Source organism: Mustelus asterias, chromosome 9, assembly GCF_964213995.1.
Source record: "Mustelus asterias chromosome 9, sMusAst1.hap1.1, whole genome shotgun sequence".
NCBI lineage: Eukaryota > Metazoa > Chordata > Chondrichthyes > Carcharhiniformes > Triakidae > Mustelus > Mustelus asterias.
Window position 1 is genome coordinate 80,686,380 of NC_135809.1, and position 24,479 is coordinate 80,710,858.

Consider the following 24,479-nt stretch of genomic DNA (forward strand, 5'->3'; position numbering starts at 1 on the left):
CTATTACGTGACATTTGCATTGATCATCTTCTCTCTGGTTCCTTTATCTTAAATCTGTGCCCTTTGGTTATTGACCCTCATGTCTGAAGGGGCAGTATTTAAGGGGAGGAGGGGGGGGGGGCAATGGGGATCTGGCCCGCTGGTTGGAGAGCCGGTGAGAGACTAGCATTGGCTTCTTTTGGGAAGGCCCACTGAATGAAGTACGAATTGGGCACTTAATTGGGCAGTGAGTGTGGGTAAGTTGTTCTTTTGGAAAGTTGATGCAGACTTGACAGGCCAAATGGCCTCCCTCTGCACTATGGGGATTCTATGGTTAAGTGGGCATTAAGGATTTCAATTGGCAACAGGGTATGAAGGCTGTCAATGAACCTCCCTGCCGTACTTAACTGCAGGGGCAGGAGGGCAGTGGCGACCCCACTGACCACCTTCCCTCCCCCCCCTGATTAAATGCCCTCCATTCCCAAACTCGTCTTGCACGGGAGGGCATTAAATTCAGCCTAGGTCTACCAAAATGCCTCGTTATCTTGAACACCTTGGTTAAGACGCTTCTCTTAACCTTCACCCGCCCTGACGTAACGTTTAGCAGCAGCCCTTCCATCGTGAGCTTTAAATTTAGAACATTATACAATGGGGATTTGGAGAAAACATTGAAAATTCACATTAGCGGATCAATTAATTCAGTTGAGTGTTCTGATTTAGTGGCGAAGATAGCCAGCAGGGCACAGCAAAGTCGGCATGCTTGAACCAATTAGTCAGGGTTAAAAGCTGCACTCCCCAGGAGTCAATGGCCTGTTTGAGCTGAATCTGACCGCCGTTCTTCACTGTGTCTCCAGTGGTTACGAGGAATGCATGGAGGTAAACTATTGCAGGAAATGGGAGAGAGTATTTGATCGTGAAAGGCAGGCTTGGTTTCCCCCTCACTGCTGTAAGCCTCTCAGTGCTATAACCTTTTATAATTCCAGTTTTGTGTTGAAAAGCTTCCAGAGAGCCTTAACAGCTTGTTCATCCTCTCACTGAAGTAATCTGCTCCCCGCTGCAACATGCCACGCTGTGTGGAGGGCTGTGCTCGCTTGCAGGACTGTCTTGTCTAGTTGTCACTCTTTCCTGTGGTAAGTGTCGCGGAAGGAGCTGAACCCGATGCCATTCTTATTCCTCCTTCTCTACCTTTAACAGCCGTCGCTGCGGAACCAAACTCCACTGAGGCGCACCTCTTTTCAAAGCCAAATTCTGACTGTCTGCCTGCCCCCGTCCACTCCTCTCCACCTCCCCAGGGACAAACTAAAACGATGGAGACCTTTTTCAAACGACATTTTAAGAAGACCGAATCTGGCATGCCTGGCGTCGGGTTGCCCCAGCGCTGTCAGCGGACAGGTAGGCATGTGAGTGGCACAGTGCCCGGCAGTAAAGTGAGACGCCGTTCAAATGCTGGGATGCCGTCGGCGCTGCTGGTGCAGAGGCGCAGGTCCAGTGTCCAGTCGCAGAATCTGCCCCCTCACTCGACTGGATCAGGGCGTGGACACGCCAGGGGCAGCTCGGCACGCCGGAGGTCCAGCACCACTGCCCTTCACCTCAACCCAAGATTTGCCGTCAAGCAGAAGCGAGGGGGCAAACTGCGAACTATTGACAGCCACCTGGTCGGGCCCTCCATGTTGCTGGCCAGCCTGATTCAGATGACCGAGGAAGAGGAGGGCAAAGCTGGCAGTGTCCAGGAGGATTGTGGGATGGAGATAAATGCCACCCCGAACGATTCGGAGGGCGAGAGCTCCTCCCCGGGGGGTTCGGATATCTCCGAATCTACATCCACGGGCAGCATCTGGGATGAGCTGGAGAAAGTGGACCGGGAAGCAGATCCGCACACCCTGCTTAGCACGTCAGAGACTTTCCAGCCCTCAGGCCTGCGTTACAGGCCCGTTTACACCAAGCCTTTCCTCAGGGCCCCTCGCTGTTTGCGGAGGAGTTCCTCCCACCTCCTGCCGGCAGAATCGGTCTACTACGGGAAAACGACTTACGGATTGTACGGGAATTACCAGCAGACGAGCCAGCGCCGGCGGTCTAGCACCATCCTCCTCCCTGGCCCATGCCGGGCATCGGCGGCATCCTGCAGTCCTCCGGGTACACCGGAACTGTACCGGGTGACGCCAGTGGGGAATAGGCGGCCATCGCTGAGTGTCAGGCGGGTATCTCGTAATCTGCCACCACGGTGGAGGCATGGTGTCCGCAGAAATTCACTCCACTTGATACAGAGAAGCTCCGCGGCCAAACACCCCCCAGTGTGGAGCAACTTTCTGTCGTATGTATTCCTGCCGTCCACTCATGTATCTTTGGAAGAGGTGGGGAGGGTCTTACCAGGATGTGGCAAGCTGGTGGGTGTTGGTGTAAAGTCATCGAGGTTTACGGCATGGAAACAGTCCCTTCAGCCCCACTTGTCCATGCCGCCCTTTTTTTTTAACCACTAACGCCCGTATCCCTCTATATCCATCTTACTCATGTAACTGTCTAAATGCTTTTTAAAAGACAAAATTGTACCTGCCTCTACTACTACCTCTGGCAGCTTGTTCCTGACACTCACCACCCTCTGTGTGAAACATTTGCCCCTCTGGACCCTTTTGTATCTCTTCCCCTCTCACTGTAAACCTATGCCCTCTAGTTTTAGACTCCCCTACCTTTGGGAAAAGATGTTGTTGACTACCTAGCTGATCTATGCCCCTCATTATTTTATAGACCTCTATAAGACCACCCCTAAGTCTCCGTCGCTCCAGGGAAAAGAGTCCCAGTCTATCCAGCCTCTCCTTATAACTCAAACCATCAAGTACCGGTAGCATCCTAGTAAATCTTTTCTGGACTCTTTCTGGTTTAATAATATCCTTTCTATAATAGGTTGACCAGAACTGTACACAGTATTCCAAGTGTGGCCATACCAATGTCTTGTACAAGTTCAACAAGACGTCCCAACTCATGTATTCAGTGGTTCTGACCAATTAAACCAAGCATGCCGAATGCCTTCTTCACCACTCTGTTCACCTGTGACTCCACTTTCAAGGAGCTATGAACATGTACCCCTAGATCTCTTTGTTCTGTAACTCTCTCCAACGCCCTACCATTAACTGAGTAAGTCCTGCCCTGGTTTGATCTACCAAAATGCATCACCTCGCATTTATCTAAATTAAACTCCATCTGCCATTCATCAGCCCACTGGCCCAATTGATCAAGATCCCATTGCAATCCGTGATAACCTTGTTTTTTTGCTCTGCTCCTCTCTCATTTTGGGTTAGATGCCTCAATACATACCCAGTGCCAGCTTGGTTGTAAAGGTGGATGAGCCCAGCCTGTGGTTCTTGGGCAGACAGCTCCAGCAGTGCCAATTACCCAATTTGCACAAAGTGGCACAGGAGGGGGAGGATTTTCCCTCTTGAAGATGTAGCTACCCAGCTTGACAGCAATGAAACCATAGAAATCCAAGCTTCTTTAAGTTTGAGGCTCTTCAATGATACAGCAGAGGACAAAGTTACATAGGTTATTGTGTCTCTGTTGAAAGCACTATCTGATTTGTTTCCACCTTCATCTGTTCCCTGTTCTTTCCCCTATAAATGATTCCTTCAAACAAAGTGACGAGTATTGCTGAAAAAGAGACGTTCTATCAAAGCTTTTGGTCTTGCACGCATCAAGATAGCTCATGAGAAATGGCGGGGGAGCAACAATTTATACTGCAGGAGAAGAGTATGCTGATTGGTTGGCGAGTTGACTCTGATGGGTGCTGGCATTGTCCTGGGGAATGAACCAGGGAATGGTTGTTCCGTAAGCTTCTGAGCGCAATGTGTGGACATGTCCCTCTTGTCTGCAAAGGCCAGGGCTCTGTGTGTGAATATATGTGACTTCTAGCATGTGTAAGTGAGCCACACTGTGAACCCGACTGACCATCTTACATTGGTTTTCAGTAGAAATAGTGCACAATGTGGCTTATTTACGCATGTTAAAAGCCGCATATATTCACACACAGGGCCCTGGTCTTTGCAGACAGCAGGCATATATGCACTTTCTTTTGCTCCTTTTTTCAAGTGAACATAAGGTTGTGGCAGCTTTTCCCTGATTCATTCCCCAGGGCAATGCCTTGACCAATCGGAGTCGGTCTGCCCAGTTTGAATTTGAACAAAGCTGGGCAGTTAATCGTTCCATGCTGCATTCCCCAGGACAATGCCTCCACCAGAGTCTACTTGCCAACCAATCAGCACTCTCTCTCTCTCTCTCCATGTTGTATCAATTGCTCCCCCGTTACAGTTATTCCTTGCGAGCCATTCTGCAAATAGGCTTTGGTAGCGTGTCACTTTTCTCAGCAATACTGAAATGATAGTGTTGAGAGTTAGTTCACAGAATAGGCCATTGCATTTGACTAAAGCTTCCCCTTTATTTAAATAGGACATTATGTGCAGAGTATTGATGGAGTTGGAAGGGTATTCAAAGCATGAAATTTAATGCCCTCTCCCAAGTCAATAGATTATAGAAGTGAAGAGATTTTTAAACTTCCTGAATTCACTTCTGTCGTTCCTTTATCACTGATTCACATTACATGGAGATGACGCCTGAGAATTGTATTGAGAATACATTAAGAGAGCATCACTTCTCTCTGCGGTCAAAAGCGTAGTCACCTGTTCTGAGAGGACTGTGAGGGAGACAGTACAGGTGTATCTTGCAGAGTGGGCTAGGAAAGCAGGGTATGGTGGTAGGGATTTGAGGGAGGATAGCAGGGTGCGGACAGATTGATGAGTGTTTTAATTGGTATTGATCTGCCAGGGAGACCAAACTCGGAGGTAAATAAATGGGAATGATGAAAGGTCAAGTCTCATTTGCGAGATATATGTAAATAAAGCTGTTCAGTTAAGGTAAGACATGCTTAACTCAGAGTATGAGAGAAATGGTGAGTTTAAGCTATTGCCACAATTAAGTGTGTCATGTAGCTTAACTACAGACACAGTTTGACAGACTGATACTGTGGAGCAATTCAGCATGAAGTAATTTAAAAGCAGGCTCCATGTTGCATTCACTTGGCAGTGCGGCCTCTATTATCGCTGGATGTCTGTCATATCCTCCCTCTAATAGACGCAGAGGTCCATTAACGTCACAGCCTCGTGCTCTGATGGATCAACTGTTGTGTCACTTGTCAGACTGCAGTGGACACCTGGGGTGATAGCCTAACCTTTCTGCAAATAAATGCCAAATTGGGACTACCACAATCTTTATTTTTAATTCATGGATTGATTTCCACCCCCGCCCACTCTTGGAAGGGTGGAATGTTAAAATTAGACTCAATGAATGATATGGAGGATGTCAGAAAGATTTCCCCTGCTGTTCTTGCACAGGTGTGTGTTCCATGGGCAATTTCCCAGAGCATTATCTCTTGGTTTCTGGAACATTCTCCTTTTTGCACACCGTCCATTTGATGGGCATCATTCCTCCTCCCAAATTCCTTTCCTGGAGCCTAACGTAGCTGTGAGCCTTTCCTGTAGAGGCTTTCTTGCTACCAAAGGGATATGATGGCCTATGCTAAAGGATATGTGGAAATACATTTAAAAATAGAGCTTCCCCAAGTAAGTAAAGTTCACGATGCATTTCGAGAGCAGGAATCTCCTCACATCAACATCAGGAAGGAAGCAATCCATAACTCCCTGATGCTGAGTTTGGGGATTTGCTATGTCAGGTTCTGTGGGAGAGAGCAAACGAGTTGAGATTCTGAGATGTCTTCGGGGATTTGCTAATGATCTTCTAATTTGCTTAACTGGCAGGAATCCTTCATGTTGAAAACACTGTCCTTTTCTACTTTTCTTGTGGTTTATAGTATATTTCCAGTACCTCTGCACTTTTAACATCTGAGAAGTGCTGTATTCCAATGTTAAGAATGTTCTTCACCACAGAATTATAAATATTCGTGTACACATATTTATGTCATGTAGGAGGTACACATCCCATATCCCATTCTACTGATAATATGCACAGAATATTGTGTTCTTATGTCAACTATACAATGTGCTGTGTCCCTCTTCAGTCAGGTGTACAAAGCGTGACTATTCTTTATAGATTATTATCTGAAGGTGATACACCATTGGACAGAGCGCGCCATTCTGGCAAGCATTTTGATTGTTTTCCTGTAGACTTCTGATCCGAGACCCATCTTACTGCTGGAGTTGTCATTTTGTCCAGTCCCTGCTGCCTGTGCTGGCAGTACCTCCCAGTTCAGCACCTGAGCTAAACTACTGGGTATGGCACAAGAAGGGTAGATGCAATACTCAGAGCAACACCCATCCAGGGATGAATTGCACACCCGTCAGGGATAAAACACTTGTTTCTGTATCTGTGAAGACCGCCCTAGTGTCTAATTCACATTGTTCATCCTCTATTTTGCTTGTTTGGAATCAAATCATGTGTCTTTTAAAAAGTGGGAATATGAATGAAGAGCTTGAGGGAATATTGAGATCTTCGTTGGCTTGTCCCATAGGTGAATATTAGAGAAGCCCAAAGGAAGTTTCTTGATTGGTAATGAAAGCACACATTGGAGATAATTTTAATCTAATCTGCCATTGGGAAACTCATGGGATTTGATGCAAAGCTGCTCTTATGATCTATTTGATTTGAATCCCCTTTGAAGTCAATCTTGGAGGAGTGTGAAAGCATAGTTTCACTCTGTTCTGTAAACTGTAGCCCTGTGAATGAGATTATAATAATTTGTGGTGTCGGTTAAATCTGAGATTGTGGAAAATGATAGAGTTACTGCGGACAAAGTCCGACACAGACCTTAATTGTTGAGTTTTAGGGTGTTATACAAGTAGCCATAATCATGTTTTGTTGCTGCTTTTGTGAAAAGGTTATACAGCGTTTAAATAGATGAAAAATTGAACCAAGGAAACAAACACTCTTCTCTGATTTCTTTCAGAAAAGCAATTGCTAAATCTGGACTCCAGCACCTGGTGCCTCAGCCAAACCCACACCTAGCCCTCCGGCAGGACTCAGATCGTGAAGTATGCAGCACAGTAGATTGGACGGTGAGTAGGTGCATATTCTGACAGACTAAAAGTGGCCGTTTTAATCCCAATGTCAGCTATCCTGCTGTACCAAACCTCATCCCATTGTAAACAAAGCCACTGTACCGAACCCCATCCCATTGTAAACAATCCCAAAACCCATCCCATTGTAAACAATCCCACTGTACCAAACCCCATCCCATTGTAAACAATCCCAAACCCCATCCCATTGTACACAATCCCAAACCCCGAACCATTGTAAACAATCCCAAACCCCATCCCATTGTAAACAGTCCCTCTGTTCTAAACTCCATGGTGTGGTGTGAGAAGACAGCTCCAGATTGATTGCATGTTTGTGTGTGGAATGGTGCCACTCTGAAAGTTATCTCAATCTGAGGATTTTTCAGGATAGGTTACATGTGTTTCTCCTGTGTGAATAGTGCAAGTGCGTTATTCTATTATTTAGATTTTATTTTTAGACTTATCTTTATTAATCAGAGACCAACAGGAAGCCATGTCTCACTCGCTCTTCAGAGGGTTGTATCAGTTTGAGGTTAGAGCTTCCTCTTCTGAGTTAGCAGGGGAATTTTTTTTCAATTTGAAAAGCAAATGTTTTTTTCAATGTCATGTTCAAAACAGCTGTTTAATTTATTCATCTTCATGAAGAAGGCTGTTGCCTTTTGACTAAGATTACACTGTAGAACTATGGTAAGATTATTAGTGTTTCCGTGGGCCTAGTGTGGTGGGCATCGGTGCCAGGACAGCAGAGCTGAAGGCCTGTATTTTTGGTTTCCTCTGCCCTGGGACAGAGCTGTACCTGGAGTCCGGGTTGAGGTACAGTACTGCTTTTCACTCTTGTTGTTTGACTCTGGCTCAGTTTGTTGGGCTGTTGTCTCTGACTCCAGCTTGTGGTTTTGTGGTTCCTCAATCGAGGGGCTTGAGCACAGAATCCAGGCTTCCCTCCAGTGCTCCACTGCAGCAGGGCTGCACTGTCTGAGGCACCTTTTAACCAAGGCTTTGGCAGCCCTTCTGGTTGATATTAACCTAATATTGCATGGTGCTAGTCAAAGAAGGGCAAGGGTGTTTTCCCTGGTGCCCAGGGACCAGTTGTGCTCACAACATTATCACTGTAAAATATTATCTAGTCACTGAGCTCTTTTCTGTTTCTGGGAGCTTGCTGTGTTAAAAGTATCTGCTGATTTCCCTCCATTACAACAGTGGCTACAATGCTAAACAAATGTCATTGGCTGTAAAGCACTATGGGATGTCCTGAGGTTGTGAAAATTGCTATATAAATACAAGTTCTTTCTTTCTTACATCCTGGTCGAGGGCTGCATGTTTCTACCACCTTAAAGTATAACATTTATTTATTAGTGTCACAAGTAGGCTTACATTAACACTGCAATGAAGTTACTGTGAAAATCCCCTAGTCGCCACACTCCAGTGCCTGTTCGGGCACACTGAGGGAGAATTTAGCATGGCCAATGCATCTAACCACCACATCTTTCGGACTGTGGGAGGAAACTGGAGCACCTGGTGGAAATGCAGGCAGACTCCACACAGACAGTGACCCATGCCGGGAATTGAACCCGGGTCTCCCCTCAGTCTCCGTTTTCCCAGTGAAAACAATCCTAGTTTATTCAACCTCTCCTCATAGCCAACACCCTCAAGACCAGGAAACATCCTCGTGAACCTCCTTTGCACTCTCTCCAAAGCTTCCACGCCTGTCTGGGTAGTGTGGTGACCAGGCGGTTTGTTGGGTTTCTCTCTTCCATTCCCATCTTTGGGTCCTTTTGTAATTTAGGTATGGATAAATAATGGACCCTGCCTCAGATTGCAGGCTCACACGATCCACCCCCCCCCCCCCCCCCCCACTCCTCCCCTCCCTCCACCATGCGCACACCCCACTTTGAGAAGCCTCTCGGTTCCAGGAGAGGGCAGTGGAAGCATTCGGCCTACAAGCTGGAGCAGGTTCTCTGCCAAGGTGGATGCTGATTTTGTTTTTAAAAGTCTCATGTTACACAAAAGCATGTTTTTCTCCTCCTCTCCCAGCAGCAGCATGCGCTGTCTGGTGGTTTCAGTTGCAAACCGTCTCAGTCATATGCAGGCTGTCTATAGTTTTGAGAGTAAGAGTTTTAACAACACCAGGTTAAAGTCCAACAGGTTTATTTGGTAGCAAATGCCAGTAGCTTTCGGAGCGCTGCTCCTTCGTCAGATGGAGTCCTGTTGGACCCCTGCCTCAGACCTGTTGTTAAACCTGTTGGACTTTAACCTGGTGTTGTTAAAACTCTTACTGTATTTACCCCAGTCCAACGCCGGCATCTCCACATCATAGTTTGGAGATGCAGCTCATATCAGTTGGAATGCAGGTTGTTTGGGACTGTCAGTAAGTGTCCATGTTTTGCAGATATCTGCTTTTCTATATTTTAATAGTACTCTGCACTGTGTGCCCGATTACAGAGCACTACCGGCAGCAAACTGAGAGAAGCCTGTACTTGAGATAGGGTTTTTCTTTCTTCAATGGGATGTGAGTGTCGCTGGCTGGGCCAGCATTTGTTGCCCAATCCTAGCTGCCCTTGAACTAAGTGGCTTATTCAGGCATTTCAAAGGGTAGTTAAGAGTCAACCCACATTGTCTTGGTCTGGAGTCACATGGAGGTCAGACCAGGTAAGGGTGACAGATTTCTTTCCCTAAAGGGCAGTAGTGAACCAGATGGGATTTTATGATAATGGTTTCATGGTCACCATTATTGAGACTAGCTTTTCAATTCCAGATTTATTCTTTGAATTTAAATTCCACCAGCTGCCGTGGTGGGACTTGAACCTATGTCCCCAGAACATTAGCCTGAGCCTCTGGATTACTAGTTCAGTGATATTATCACAATGCCAACATCCCCCTTAATGAGTGGGTCACTGGAAATTCAAGGAAAGCAGGTGGGGAGATATGACCTCACAAAAATGAATCCTGTGAGGTGATGGGAATAGAGGGATATGGTCCCGAGAAGGGTAGGGGGTTTCAGTTCAGTCGGGCAGCATGGTCAGTGCAGGTTTGGGGGGCCGAAGGGCCTGTTCCTGTGCTGTAATTTTCTTTGTTCTTTGTTCTGTGTCTCTGAGCAGGTAGGTGTCTTTGACCGTGAATGGCAGCAAGCAATTTGACCAAAGGATATAGGGGGCCTCAATCGGGCTCGATCCTGTTCTCTCCCTGGTGTTCACCCATACATATTAGGGTAGCACAGTGGTTAGCACTGCTGCTTCACAGCTCCAGGGACCTGGGTTTGATTCCCGGCTTGGGTCACTGTCTGTGTGGAGTTTGCACATTCTCCTCGTGTCTGCGTGAGTTTCCTCCGGGTGCTCCGGTTTCCTCCCACAATCCAAAGATGCGCGGGTTAGGTGCATTGGCCATGCTAAATTGCCCCTTAGTGTCCCAGGATGCGTAGGTTAAAGGGATTAGCAGTGTAAATATGTGGGGTTACAGGGATGGGCCTGGGTGGGATTGCTGTCGGGGCAGATTTGATGGGCCGAAAGGCCTCTTTCTGCATTGTAGCAGTTCTATATCAGGTAGCTATTGAGCATGCAACTGTGGCAGACCTTTCTGTTCCTGATCTCCGGTCCACTTGTAACAGACTTTACTGCCCCTGCCCTCTCCCAACACTGCCATCACCGGACATTATAAAGTGTGCAGAGGCCTCTGCTGATTGTCTGAACTGGCTGTCAAACTAACCTGTCTCCTCTGGTCTAATCTTTCTTAGGAGAATGCACAGTATGGTGAGCACATCTGGTTTGAGACCAGCGTTTCTGGAGATTTCTGTTACGCCGGAGAGCAGAATTGTGTCGCCAAGATGCTGGTGAGTATTGGCAGCCCTTTGGCAATGGTTTGTAGTGTAAGGATCAGCGTGTGTGCAACCGCCCTGTCAAAACCTTCCTATATTTTGGCAAAGAGATGCTGACACTGGCAGGAGCACCATGAAGAACCCGGGTGGCCCATTTCGATACTGCACCCATATCGAACTGTAGAACAATGTTGTCCAAGACGTTAGCCATTGGCTATCAATTACAGTCCTGTAATTATTCGAGTCATGGAGATATACAGCACAGAAACAGGCCCTTCAGCCCAACTCGCCCATGCCGACCAGTCTCCTGAACTGAATTAGTCCGATTTGCCTGCATTTGGCCCATATCCCTCTAAACATTTCCTATCCACGTCCCTGTCCAAATGTCTTTTAAATGTTGTAATTGTACCACCTCCTCTGGCAGCTCATTCTATATACGCATCACCATCCGTGTGAAAAAGTTGACCCTCAGGTTCCTTTTAAATCTTTCCCCTCTCACCTTAAACCTATGCCGTCTAGTTTTGGACTCCCCGACCCTGGGGAAAAGACCCTGTCTATTCACCTTATCTGTGCCCCTCATGATTTTATAAACCTCTATGAGGTCAACCCTCATCCTCCTACACTCCAGGGAAAAAAGTCCCAGCCTATCCAGCATCTCCTTATAATTCAAACCTTCCAACCCTGCTAACATCCTTGTAAATCCTTTTTGAACCCTTTCCAGCAGGGCAACCAGAATTGTATGCAGTACTCCAAATGTGGCCCCACCAATGTCTTGTATGGTTGTAACATAACATCCCAACTCCTGTACTCAGTGCTCTGACTGATGAAGGCAAGTATTGCAAATGCCTTCCTCACCACCCTGTCTATCTGTGATGCCAAGTTCAAGGAACTATGAATCTGCACCCCTAGGTCTCTCTGTTCGACAACACTCCCCAGAGCCCTACCATTAACTGTGTAAATCCTGCCCTGGTTTGTCTGACTAACTGCAACACAATGCATTTATCTGAATTAAACTCCATCTGCCATTCCTCAGCCCACTGGCCCAGTTGATCAAGATCCCATTGTGGTCTTAGATAACCTTCTTCACTGTCCACTACACCACCAATTCTGGTGTCATCGGCAAATTTACTAACCATGGCTCCTATATTGTCATCCAAATCATTCATATAAATGACACACAACAGTGACCCTGCACCAATCCCCGCGGCACACCGCTGGTCACAGGCCTCCAGTCTGAAAAACAGCCCCTCTACTACCACCCTCCATCTCCTACCAGCAAGTCAATTCTGTATCCAATTGGCTAGTTCTCCCTGGATCCCATGTGACCTAACCTTACTGACTAGTCTACCATGCGCCCTTGTCAAAGGCCTTGCTAACATCCACCGCACTGCCCTCATCTATTTTCTTGGTCATCCCTTCAAAAAACTCAATTAAATTTGTAAGACACGATTTTCCACGCACAAAGCCATGCTGACTATCCCTAATCAGTTCTCGCCTTTCCAAATGCACGTAGATCCTGTCTCTCTGAATCCCCTTCAACATCTTACCCACCACTAACATTAGGCTCATTGGTCTGTAGTTCCCTGGCTTTTCCCTGCCGCATTTCTTCAAAAACAGCACATTTGCCTCACTCCGGTATTCTGGCACCTCACCTGTGGCTGACGATAATACAAATATCTCCACTAGAGGCCCCACAATTTCTTCCCTAGCTTCCCACAATGTCCTGGGATGCACTTGATCAGGTCCTGGGGATTTATCTACCTTTGTGTTTTAATACCTCCAGTACCCCCTCCTCTGTAATGCGGATGCTTTTCAAGACATCACTATTTACTTCCCCGAGTTCCCTAGCTTCCATGTCTTTCTCCACTGGAAATACTGCCGAGAAATATTCGTTTAGGATCTCGCCAATCTCCTGTGGCTCCACACATAGATGACCTCGTTGATCTATAAGGAGCTGATCCTCTCTCTAGTTATTATTTTGCCCTTATTATACTTGTAGAATCTCTGGACTCTCCTTTACCTCATCTGGCAAAGCTATCTCCAGTCCCCTTTTTGCCCATCTGATTTCCCATTTAAATGTGCTCTATACTCCTAAGGGGATTCCCTTGACCCCCGCTGCCTTTACCGGAATATGCTTCCTTTTTTTTATTGACCAGAACCTCAATATCTCTAGTCATCCAGTTTTCCCGACTCCCGCCAGCCTTGCCTGTCACACTAACAGGAACATGCTGGCCCTGAACTCTCGTTATCTCACTTTTGAAAGCCTCCCATTACCAGACATTCCTTTACCCGCAAACAGCCTCCTCCAATCAACTTTTGAAAGTTCCTGTCCAATACCATCAAAATAGGACTTGCCCCAATTTAGAACTTTAACTTGTGGACCAGACCTAACCTTTTCCATAACTATTTTAAAACTAATAGAAGTGTGTGTGTGGCTGTACTGCTAAATGTTTCCTTGTCTCAAGCAGCTCACAGTAAACAGTTAAGGACTCCTTTCATAATCTACTTAATAACGATATGAATCTTTGTCAGTGTTGAGTTGTTTATTTGGGAAATTGCCATGTGATGGAGTTGTTTCCAGAAATTGTATTCTTTTCTGAGATCAAACTGTATTTCACCGCTGCATTCTTTCTCTATCACAATCTCTCTTACTTTTTTACTAAGTATTGGATTCAGTAATCCTCTGATTTTTTTTTTTGTCCGTTTTGACTTTCCAAAGCTGTGGGCACACCATCCCACAAACTTCCTCTTCTCTACGTCCTCGCTGTGTTCAAATTAGGACTCCTGCTCTAACACATTCTTTCTCTGGACCTTGCCTCTTGCTCCTTACTCAGATCATCTGTAGCAGTGGCGGGCAGCCTAGGCTAGTGAGTGGGCTACGTGACTGACCCTCCTTCATCTCAGTGGGCTGTAGGATTGAAATCGGGCTTGTTCACTAACCATGACCCCATGAATAAGATTAAATACATTTAATACACGGCAAATATTTTGCTACGAGTTATAGAAAATGCTTAATAATTCATTTGGAATCATAGAATCCCGACAACGTGGAGGGAGGCCATTCGGCCCATCTAGTCTGCACTGACTCTCCAAAAGCCTCCTCCCATCGTCATAACCCCATGCATTTACCACAGCCAATCCATCTAACCTGCACAGTTTAAGACACTAAGGGGCAATTTAGCATGGCCCATCCACCTAACCCCCACACACCTTTGGACTGTAGGAGGAAACCAGAGCACCCGGAGGAAACCCGCGCAGACACGGGGAGAATGTGCAAACTCCACACAAGGTCGGACTCGAATCCATGCTGTGAGGCAGCAGTGCTAACCACTGTGCCACCATGCTGCTGTAATAGAACTCTCATCAACTTCAAATGGTAAAAACCAAATAAATATTTACAGTTTAGATGCAGGGGGAGTGCACGGCTCTCACAGTCAATGCTGTAAACAAGTAGCATGCACCTCTCTCCATGTGTCCTTCACGTATATAATCACTTCAGTCATACTAGTGGGAAACTACATGGATGGAAATCAGCGGAATCTGGCAACCCTACTTGTGGGCAACAGTCAACAAAATGTCTTGTGGGGCCGCAAACAGATTCCTGGTAGGCCGCACATGGCCCCCAGCGACAGGTTGCCCATCGCTGATCTATATATAGGCTTTCAATCTTTCTGTTGCTTCTTCTAACCATGGTTTGCTGCCATGCAGTTCATGTCCTTTCATGCTGGCTTCTTAATATAACAAAGTGCACCCCTGGTTAAGATAGCAAGTACTAAAGCTTCCACTATGTGCGCACACAAACATGCACAGTCCGGTGGGACGGGCATAGAGCAATCACTAGGATCAATTTTACATTGAAACTTTAAAGGGAGTGTCCATGTTTTTGTGGTTGTAAAGCCAGGGGCTAACTGCTTTCCTCATTGATTAATACTGCCCTCCAGTGGCCAGAGCCCAGGTCTGCGATTGTGTGATGTCGCTGTGGATGGTTCTCCCCGTATCCCTGTCCCAATTATTTCATTTTAACACAATGAAACTCAATTGAAAGTAAAACGAGTTTTTGACAAGAGTAGATGGGTGTAAAAGGTTTTCATTAGCAGGACTGCTGGGAAATAGATTTAAAAGAAATAGATTTAGGTTTAAAAGAAAGGGAAAGATAAGGTGAGAATTAATTTTATGCAGGGGGTGGTTATAATGTGGAGTGCACCACCTTAAAGGGCGATGAAACCAGGCTCAATAGTAACTTTCAAAAGGGAATTAAACCGCTCTGAATGATATGCAGGGCTGTGGTGAAAGAGAGGTGAGTGGGATTAATTGATAGGTCTTTCAAAGAGGCATCACGGGTCCAGTGGGCTGAAGGGCCTCCTGTTGTGCTGTATGATTCGATTAGATTAAAGAATGACCTGAAGGGTGCTAACTCCCAGGTCATCTCTGATACTGTGCACAGGACATGTGAAGGAGGGTAGGATTAGAATGATGTGGAGATGCCGGCGTTGGACTGGGGTAAACACAGTAAGAAGTTTAACAACACCAGGTTAAAGTCCAACAGGTTTATTTGGTAGCAAAAGCCACACAAGCTTTCGAGGCTCTGAGCCCCTTCTTCACCTGAAGAAGGGGCTCAGAGCCTCGAAAGCTTGTGTGGCTTTTGCTACCAAATAAACCTGTTGGACTTTAACCTGGTGTTGTTAAACTTCTTACTAGGATTAGAATGGTCAGTGTGTGGCTATGGGGCTAGTGCAGGAAGGAAAGACTCACATATTGGGGCATTGGCGTGGATTTGGGACTTGTGTCAGATGTACTGAGGGGACAACCTACTTACACCTGAACTTTGTAGAGGGTAAATAAAGCAGGTAAGGGAGGATTTAAACAGAGCTGGGGAGAGGTTACATTTGGGACAATGAGAAGGATTAATATTCATAGAATCCCTACAGTGCAGATGGAGGTCATTTTAGCCCATTGAGTCTGCACTGACCATCCAAAAGAGCTCTCTACCTAGGCCCATCTCTATCCCCCAAGCACTGAGGAAACTGGAGTTTCTGCAGGAAGCCCATGCAGACACGGAGAATGTGCAAACTCCACACAGTCACCCAAGGTAGGAATCAAACCCGGGTCCCTGGCACTATGAGGCAATAGTGCGAACTGCCGTCCCGCCCTTAATATGTCTCTTGGAATGACTGAAGGAAATAGGGAGAAAGGTCGCTTAGACAAGAAAGGCAGTGAGAGGGACAAGAAACCAAAAACATTCAATGAGAAATCAAGGAGCAAAAATAAAACTCAAGATTTAAAAGTAGTCAGGATGTGTGTGTGTGTGTACATGATGAGTAATGTGCAAAATGTTCCAGAATAGGGCAGTTAGAAGTGTTGATAACTATGCAACAATATGATGCAGGACTTAAAATGGAGTCAAAACTAAGATTTTGAATTCAGTATTATCCGTGAATATCTTGCTCGGCCATATCAGAGGCAGTCCAGAGAAGGTTCACTAGATTGATCCCGGTTATGGAGGGATTTTCTTATGATGCGAGGTTGAGTAGTTTGGGCCTGTACTCATTGGAGTTTCGAAGAATGAGAGGTGACCTTATTGAGACATATATATAGAATTTTCAGGGAGCTTGTCAGGGTAGATGTTGAGAGTTTGTGTCCCTTTGTGGGAGAGTCTAGGACCAGAGGGCATAATCTCACAGTAAGAGGGTCGCTCATTTAAGACCGAGATGAGAAGGAATTTTATTCATATGTTAGGAACAAAAGGCATTTTATTCATATGTTAGGAGCAAAAGGGTTGTCAGGGAAAAAATCGGACCTCTCAGGGACAAAAATGGGGAATTATGCTTAGAGCCCAAAGAAGTAGGGGAGATCCGAAATGAATACTTTGCGTCGGTGTTCACAAAGGAGAGGGATGTGTTGACTGGGAGTGTCTCGGAGGGGAGTGTTGAACCGTTAGAGAAAATCTCCATTACAAGGGAGGAAGTGTTAGGTTTTTTAGAGAATATAAAGACTGACAAATCCCCAGGGCCTGATGGAATCTATCCAAGGCTGCTCAGGGAGACGAGAGATGAAATCGCTGGGTCTCTGACGCAAATCTTTGTCTCGTCACTGGACACAGGTGAGGTCCCAGAGGATTGGAGGATAGCTAATGTGGTCCCGTTAAGAAGGGTAGGAAGGATAACCCGGGTAATTATAGGCCGGTGAGCTTGACATCAGTGGTAGGGAAGTTGTTGGAGAGGATTCTTAGAGATAGGATGTATGCGCATTTAGAAAGGAATAAACTCATTAACGATAGTCAGCATGGTTTTGTGAGTGGGAGGTCATGCCTCACTAACCTGGTGGAGTTTTTTGAAGAAGTGACTAGAATGGTTGACGAGGGAAGGGCCGTGGATGTCGTCTATATGGACTTTAGTGAAGCGTTTGACAAAGTACCTCATAGTAGGTTGGTGCAAAAGGTTGGATTTCATGGGATAAAGGGGGAGGTGGCTAGATGGGTGGAGAACTGGCTTGGTCACAGACTCAGGTCAACCTTTAACACAGACTACGCTGAGAGACTTTGCCGTCGCACCTCTCTCACACTCCTCAAACACCTCATACACCAACTCTACAGCAAACGCCGCAGCCTGGAAACCAAGATCGAATCCATATTCTCAACTTGCGCTCAGGACGCAGACCAGCTGCGAAACTCTGCCAAGCAGACGAGACAAAGGAACTACACCATCTACATGCACACCAAGAACAGGAAACTTGAGAAACTTGGCATCACCACCAGCAGCAACCAAGCACCCCCCCCCCCCCCCCCCCCCCCCCGGTACCACAGTAGAAAACAGTACCATTACAGGAAAGTCCATTGTCAACTTATCGGACTACACACTTCAGCCAGATGAAATCGAAGTTCTCAGCCGAGGGCTCAACTTTTGCCCCACTACCAAAATAGACCCCAGCAGTCTCGCAGCGGACACAGAGGAATTCATCAGGCAAATGAGGCTGCGGAAGTTCTTCCACAAACCCCAAGAGGCCAACAGCGAACACAATGAGACAGCTAATGAACCGGAACAGCAGACAGAGAGATCCGCAGTGCAACCGAAGAGGAAAGAGTCGAATTGGACTCCTCCGGAAGGCCGCTGCCCTCGACTTGACATGTATGCCCAAGCCATCAGGAGGTGCGTCAACACCAGATTCATCAGTCGCACTCACAAGACAGCACCGAACATCACCCAAGCACAACGCAACGCCATCCACGCTCTCAAGACCAACCGCAACATTGTCATCAAACCAGCAGACAAAGGAGGGGCCATCGTCATACTGAACAGAACGGATTACTGCAAAGAAGTGTACCGACAACTGGACAACGAGGAACAGTACAGACAGTTACCCACAGATCCGACCAAAGAACACACCCGTCAACTCAACACTCTGATCAAAACCTTTGATCCGGACCTTCAAAACACCCTCCGTGCTCTCATCCCACGTACTCCACGCATTGGAGATCTCTACTGCCTCCCAAAAATACACAAGGCAAACACACCCGGCCGTCCCATCGTTTCAGGAAATGGAACCCTGTGCGAGAACCTCTCTGGCTATGTCGAGGGCATCTTGAAACCCATTGTACAAAGAACCCCCAGCTTTTGTCGCGATACTACGGACTTCCTACAGACACTCAACACGCCTTGCCTTCAAACAACCACGCAACCTCAAACAGACCATTGTCCGCAGCAAACTACCCAGCCTTCAGGAGAACAGTGACCACGACACCACACAACCCTGCCACAGGAACCTCTGCAAGACGTGCCGGATCATCGACACGGATGCCATCATCTCACGTGAGAACACCATCTACCAGGTACACAGTACCTACTCTTGCAACTCGGCCAACGTTGTCTACCTGATACGCTGCAGGAAAGGATGTCCCGAATCATGATACATTGGGGAAACCATGCAGACGCTACGACAACGGATGAATGAACACCGCTCGACAATCACCAGGCAAGACTGTTCTCTTCCTGTGGGGAGCACTTCAGCAGCCACGGGCATTCAGCCTTGGATCTTCAGGTAAGCGTTCTCCAAGGCGGCCTTCACGACACACGACAGCGCAGAGTCGCTGAGCAGAAACTGATAGCCAAGTTCCGCACACATGAGGACGGCCTAAACCGGGATGTTGGATTTATGTCACATTATCAGTAAACCCCACAGCTTGCCTCCTGGGCTTGTAGAATCTCACTAGCTGTTCTGTCTGGAGACAATACACATCTCTTTAACCTGTGTTGAATGCTCCCTCCACCCACATTGTCTGTACCTTTAAGACCTGGCTGGTTGTAGAGATTCGCATTCTAATTAGTATTCTGTAACTTGATTTCTGTGTCTGTGCACTGTTTGAGAGCAGATATCCACTCCATCTGACGAAGGAGCAGTGCTCCGAAAGCTTATGGTATTTGCTACCAAATAAACCTGTTGGACTTTAACCTGGTGTTGAGACTTTTTACTTGATCACAGAAGACAGAGGGTGGTAGTGGAAGGGTCTTTTTCCGGCTGGAGGCCTGTGACTAGTGGTGTTCCGCAGGGCTCTGTATTGGGACCTCTGCTGTTTGTGATTTATATAAACGATCTGGAAGAAGGTGTAACTGGGGTGATCAGTAAGTTTGCAGACGACGCAAAATTGGCTGGACTTGCGGATAGTGAGGAACATTGTCAGAGGCTACAGATGGATATAGATAGGCTGGAAATTTGGGCAAAGAAATGGCAGATGGAGTTCAATCCAGATAAATGCGAAGTGATGCATTTTGGTAGAGCTAATGTAGGGGGGAGCTATACGATAAATGGCAGAACCATAAAGGGCGTAGATACGCAGAGGGACCCGGGTGTGCAAGTCCACAGATCCTTGAAGGTGACGTCACAGGTGGAGAAGGTGGTGAAGAAGGCATATGGCATGCTGGCCTTTATAGGATGGGGCATAGAGTATAAAAGTTGGGGTCTGATGTTGCAGTTGTATAGAACGTTGGTTCGGCTGCATTTGGAATACTGCGTCCAGTTCTGGTCGTCACACTACCAGAAGGACGTGGAGGCTTTAGAGAGAGTACAGAGGAGGTTTACCAGGATGTTGCCTGGTATGGAAGGGCTTAGTTTTGAGGAGAGATTGGGTAAACTGGGGTTGTTCTCACTGGAAAGACGGAGGATGAGGGGTGACCTCATAGAGGTGTATGAAATTATGAAAGGCATAGATAGGGTGAACGGTGGGAAGCTTTTTCCCAGGTCGGTGGTGACGTTCACGAGGGGTCATAGGTTGAAGGTGAGGTGGGGGGGAGGTTTAACACGGATATCAGAAGGACATATTTTACACGGTGGTGGGGGCCTGGAATGCGCTGCCGGGCAAGGTGGTGGAGGCGGGCACACTGGGAACGTTTAAGACTTATCTACATAGCCATATGAACGGAGTGGGAATGGAGGGATACAAAAGAATGGTCTAGTTTGGACCAGGGAGCGGCGCGGGCTTGGAGGGCCGAAGGGCCTGTTCCTGTGCTGTATTGTTCTTTGTTCTTTGTTCTTTGAATTTCTTCTCAGAGGGTAGTGAATCTGTGGAATTCATTACCGCAGCGGGTGTTGAGGCTGAGATAGACAGATTTTTAATCAGTAAGGGAATCGAGGGTTATGGGGATAAGACAGGAAAGTGGAATTGAGGATTGCCATATCAGATCAGTCATGATGAAGAAAAACCAAGATTGAATGGTGGAGAAAACTCGATGGACTAAAAGGCCTTTTTCTGCTCCTCGATCTTATAGTCTAATTCCAACAGTGGCTGCCCTTCAAAAGTACTTCATTGGCTGTAAAGTGTTTTGGGATGTTTGAGGTGATGAAAGATGTTGCAGCAAAATTGTGCCTTCTATTTGAGATAGGTTTGAGGAACGGGCTCTCACCACTGACCAAGTCTCAATGTTTACCTTTGTGACACAGAAGACAAACTTTTGTTTCATTAAGTGAGTGAGTTCTGGATAAAAAGAAACTTCTGTTTTGAAGATGAGAGTGCAGGGCTTTGAACCATGAGGTGTGCAATTATGATTTCTGTCAGTAGGCCATTAGGCATGAAGAAAAACCAACAAGTCCAAAGATGTATGGGTTAGGTTGATTGGCCATGCTAAATTGACCCTAGTGTCAGGGGGATAGCAGGGTAAATAAGTGGGGTTAGGGGAATAGGACCTGTGTGGGATTGTGGTCGGTGCAGACTCGATGGGCTGAATGGCCTTCTTCTGCACTGTAGGGATTCTATGATTACCAAGGGGATCATTCTATGTATTTTCAGTTGAAAACACGTTGAACTGATGAAGGGACACAGGACATGTCACAGCATCAGTCTGCCGCTGATTAATTCATCAAAGTCTGATGGGTTTGTGCCTATGGCCTTCCCTACATCAGCACAGGTTGGAAGGCAACAAGGTAACTTCCCCAAAGAAAGAAGGCAAACCACGCATCGCAGTGATCCTGATCTATTACCTGCCACATATTACCCCCCTCTTCTCTCCTCAGCTAGAAACGCAATAGGTTGGCCGAAAGTTTGAAAGAACTGTCAGTTCTCAGTCCTCAGAGCTGATAGATTGCGTATGATTCAAGTGTGGCTAAAGGGTTCAGGGAAGGGAGGAAAAGGTGTTCTACTTTATATTAATTCAATGTACCGCAGTTAATCATTCTACTCATCCCTCTTTGTAGCAGAAGTCGGTGTCACGGAAGAAATGTGCTGCGTGCAAGATAGTGGTTCACACAGCCTGCATTGAGCTTCTGGAGAAAGTAAGTCTCTACTATCCTGTGAATTGTAGCAATATAATCCCAATTAGCATTTTGTTTACTCCTGTTTTGGGGATGGAGGTATAGATGTGCATTCTTGATCTATTCTTGTGTGGGCGAGGAGGCACTCTCCTTCAAGAGATGAAGTGCTTTGGGACATCTGATCTATGGCCTATCATTGACATTGAAGAGTATTCCAATGGACTAAACTCATTCCCATTCACTCCCATTGAATAGTATTTCAATCGTCTAAACTCATTCCCACTCATTCCCATTGAATAGTATTCCAATGGACTAAACTCATTCCATTCATAAGAACATAAGAAATAGGAGAAGGAGTAGGCCATCTAGCCCCTCGAGCCTGCCCCGCCATTCAATAAGATCATGGCTGATCTGAAATGGATCAGTTCCACTTACCCGCCTGATCCCTATAACCCCTAATTCCCTTACCGATCAGGAATCCATCTATCCGTGATTTAAACATATTCAACAAGGTAGCCTCCACCACTTCAGTGGGCAGAGAATTCCAGAGATTCATCACCCCCTGAGAGAAGAAGTTTTCCTAACTCTGTCCTAAACTGACCCCCCTTTATTTTGAGGCTGTGCCCTCTAGTCCTAGTTTCCTTTCTAAGTGGAAAGAATCTCTCCATCTCTACCCTATCCAGCCCCTTCATTATCTTATAGGTCTCTATAAGATCCCCCCTCAGCCTTCTAAATTCCAATGAATACAAACCCAATCTGCTCAGTCTCTCCTCATAATCAACACCCCTCATCTCTGGTATCAACCTGGTGAACCTTCTCTGCACTCCCTCCAAGGCCAATATATCCTTCCGCAAATAAGGGGACCAATACTGCACACAGTATTCCAGCTGCGGCCTCACCAATGCCCTGTACAGATGCAGCAAGACATCTCTGCTTTTATATTCTATCCCCTTTGCGATATAGGCCAACATCCCATTTGCCTTCTTGATCACCTGTTGCACCTGCAGACTGGGTTTTTGCGTCTCATGCACAAGAACCCCTAGGTCCCTCTGCACAGCAGCATGTTGTAATTTCTTTCCATTTAGAAAATCCAATTTGCTATTATTTCTTCCAAAGTGAATAACCTCGCATTTGTTAATGTTATACTCCATCTGTCAGATCCTCGCCCACTCACTCAGCCTGTCCAAATCTCTCTGCAGACCTTCTACGCCCTCCACACGATTCACTTTTCCACTTATCTTTGTGTCGTCTGCAAACTTTGTTACCCTACACTCAGTCCCCTCCTCCAGATCGTTTCACTCCTGTTGTCTCTGTGTAGAGTTTGCACATTCCCCCCATGTCTGCGTGTGTTTCCTCTGGGTGCTCTGGTTTCCTCACACAGTCCAAAAATGTGCAGGTTAGGTTGATTGAGGAAAGGTTGGAGAAACTTGGTTTGTTCTCACTGGAACGATGGAGGTTGAGTGGCAGCCTGATAGAAGTCTACAAGATTATGAGGGGCATGGACAGAGTGGATAGACAGAAGCTTTTTCCCAGGGTGGAAGAGTTAATTACTAGGGGCATATGTTTAAGGTGCGAGGGGCAGGGTTTAAAGGAGATGTACAAGGGAAGGTTTTTACACAGGTGCCCTGGAACTCGCTGCTGGGGGAGGTAGTGGAAGCAGACACGATAATCACTTTTAAGTGGTGTCTTGACAAATACATGAATAGGATGGGAATAGAGGGATATGATCCCCGGAAGGATAGAGGGTTTTAGTTCAGTCGGGCAGCATGGTCGGTGCAGGCTTGGAGGGCCGAAGGCCTGTTCCTGTGCCGTAATTTTCTTTGTACTTTGTTCTTTCTTTGATTGACCATGCTAAATTGCTCCTTAGTGTTAGAGGGATGTTAGGGGGATTAGTAGGGTAAATATGTGGGGTTATGGGGATAGGGCCTGGGTGGGATTATTGTCAGTGCAGGCATGATGGGCCAAATGGCCTCCTTCTGCCCTGTAGGTATTCTATGATTCTATCTCGATATTAGGCAGATTTGATACAAAATTTTGGGTCACAAGCTTCAGATTTCCCAATTGTATTTTTGTTTTAATAACACAAATGCAAGACTTCACCTGGAAATCACAATGCATTTCTAAAACCTCTGGTGGTTTTATATTAAATTAAACTTTCTGGTGCATGAGTGATTTTCTTCTTCCTCATTAGTTGAGTATTTTGGTCTCTGTGCTTTTGCTTTCTGGTTGATGAATTCTGCAGCCAGGACAATAATGCAAAGTAAATAATCTCACCACTTCAACAGTCTCCGCAAAAACCGTTCTCCCAACTTCATGGGTAGTTCGTGTTGCTTTAAATACAGGGAGGATTATTATTGGTACCTGGGAATAAGGTGACACTGCGATTACCTCACTAATTTACCCACAGTGATGTCCAGATGCCCAGGCTAACTTTATGGAGTAGCTGACAGAGCAGTACAGTAAGTCCTCTCTTAACATTAACTCACTCATTGTTTCACATTAACATTGTTCATAAAGCAGTGTCAGGATATCCGTTTAACTGTTTTGGTTTTATTTTGACATCGTTTGTCACAGTCTTCCTATTCTGTGGCCTATCTGTTCACATGATCTTCCCCATGCTGCTTCGACCCTCGACCCCAATCGCTCGTTCTCCTGTTCCTGCCATTGCCTACTCCCGACCTTCTCTTATGCTGGTCCTTGGGAGTCTGTTCTTCGTCAGCTTTGGGCTTCTGGCTTGGCTTTTGAGCTCACACTGAAATCCTGTGTTCCATCTACTGGCAGAAGTTGATACAAGTAGTCAGGACTTCAGCTCATGCCTGTGCTTGTCAGCATCTGCCAATAGATGGAGCCTGGTCTATCTAAATGTGTACTGAGGTGAGTACTGTATTTTTAAAATTTTGCCT

At 46.4% G+C, this 24,479-nt stretch overlaps 1 protein-coding gene across 2 annotated transcripts in view; it reads left to right on the forward strand.

The window, feature by feature from the left end:
- The window catches only part of dgkza (diacylglycerol kinase, zeta a), a 515,809-nt gene that overhangs the window by 222,244 nt on the left and 269,086 nt on the right, over window positions 1-24,479 (forward strand). Inside the window, exons 2-5 of one of the 2 annotated variants that reach the window (XM_078220418.1) lie at window positions 1,174-2,290; window positions 6,923-7,031; window positions 10,759-10,854; window positions 21,523-21,597. In XM_078220418.1, coding sequence (XP_078076544.1) covers window positions 1,174-2,290; window positions 6,923-7,031; window positions 10,759-10,854; window positions 21,523-21,597 — 1,397 coding nt within the window. The remainder of the gene's footprint in view (window positions 1-1,173; window positions 2,291-6,922; window positions 7,032-10,758; window positions 10,855-21,522; window positions 21,598-24,479) is intronic. The other variant, XM_078220419.1, reaches the window with a different exon arrangement.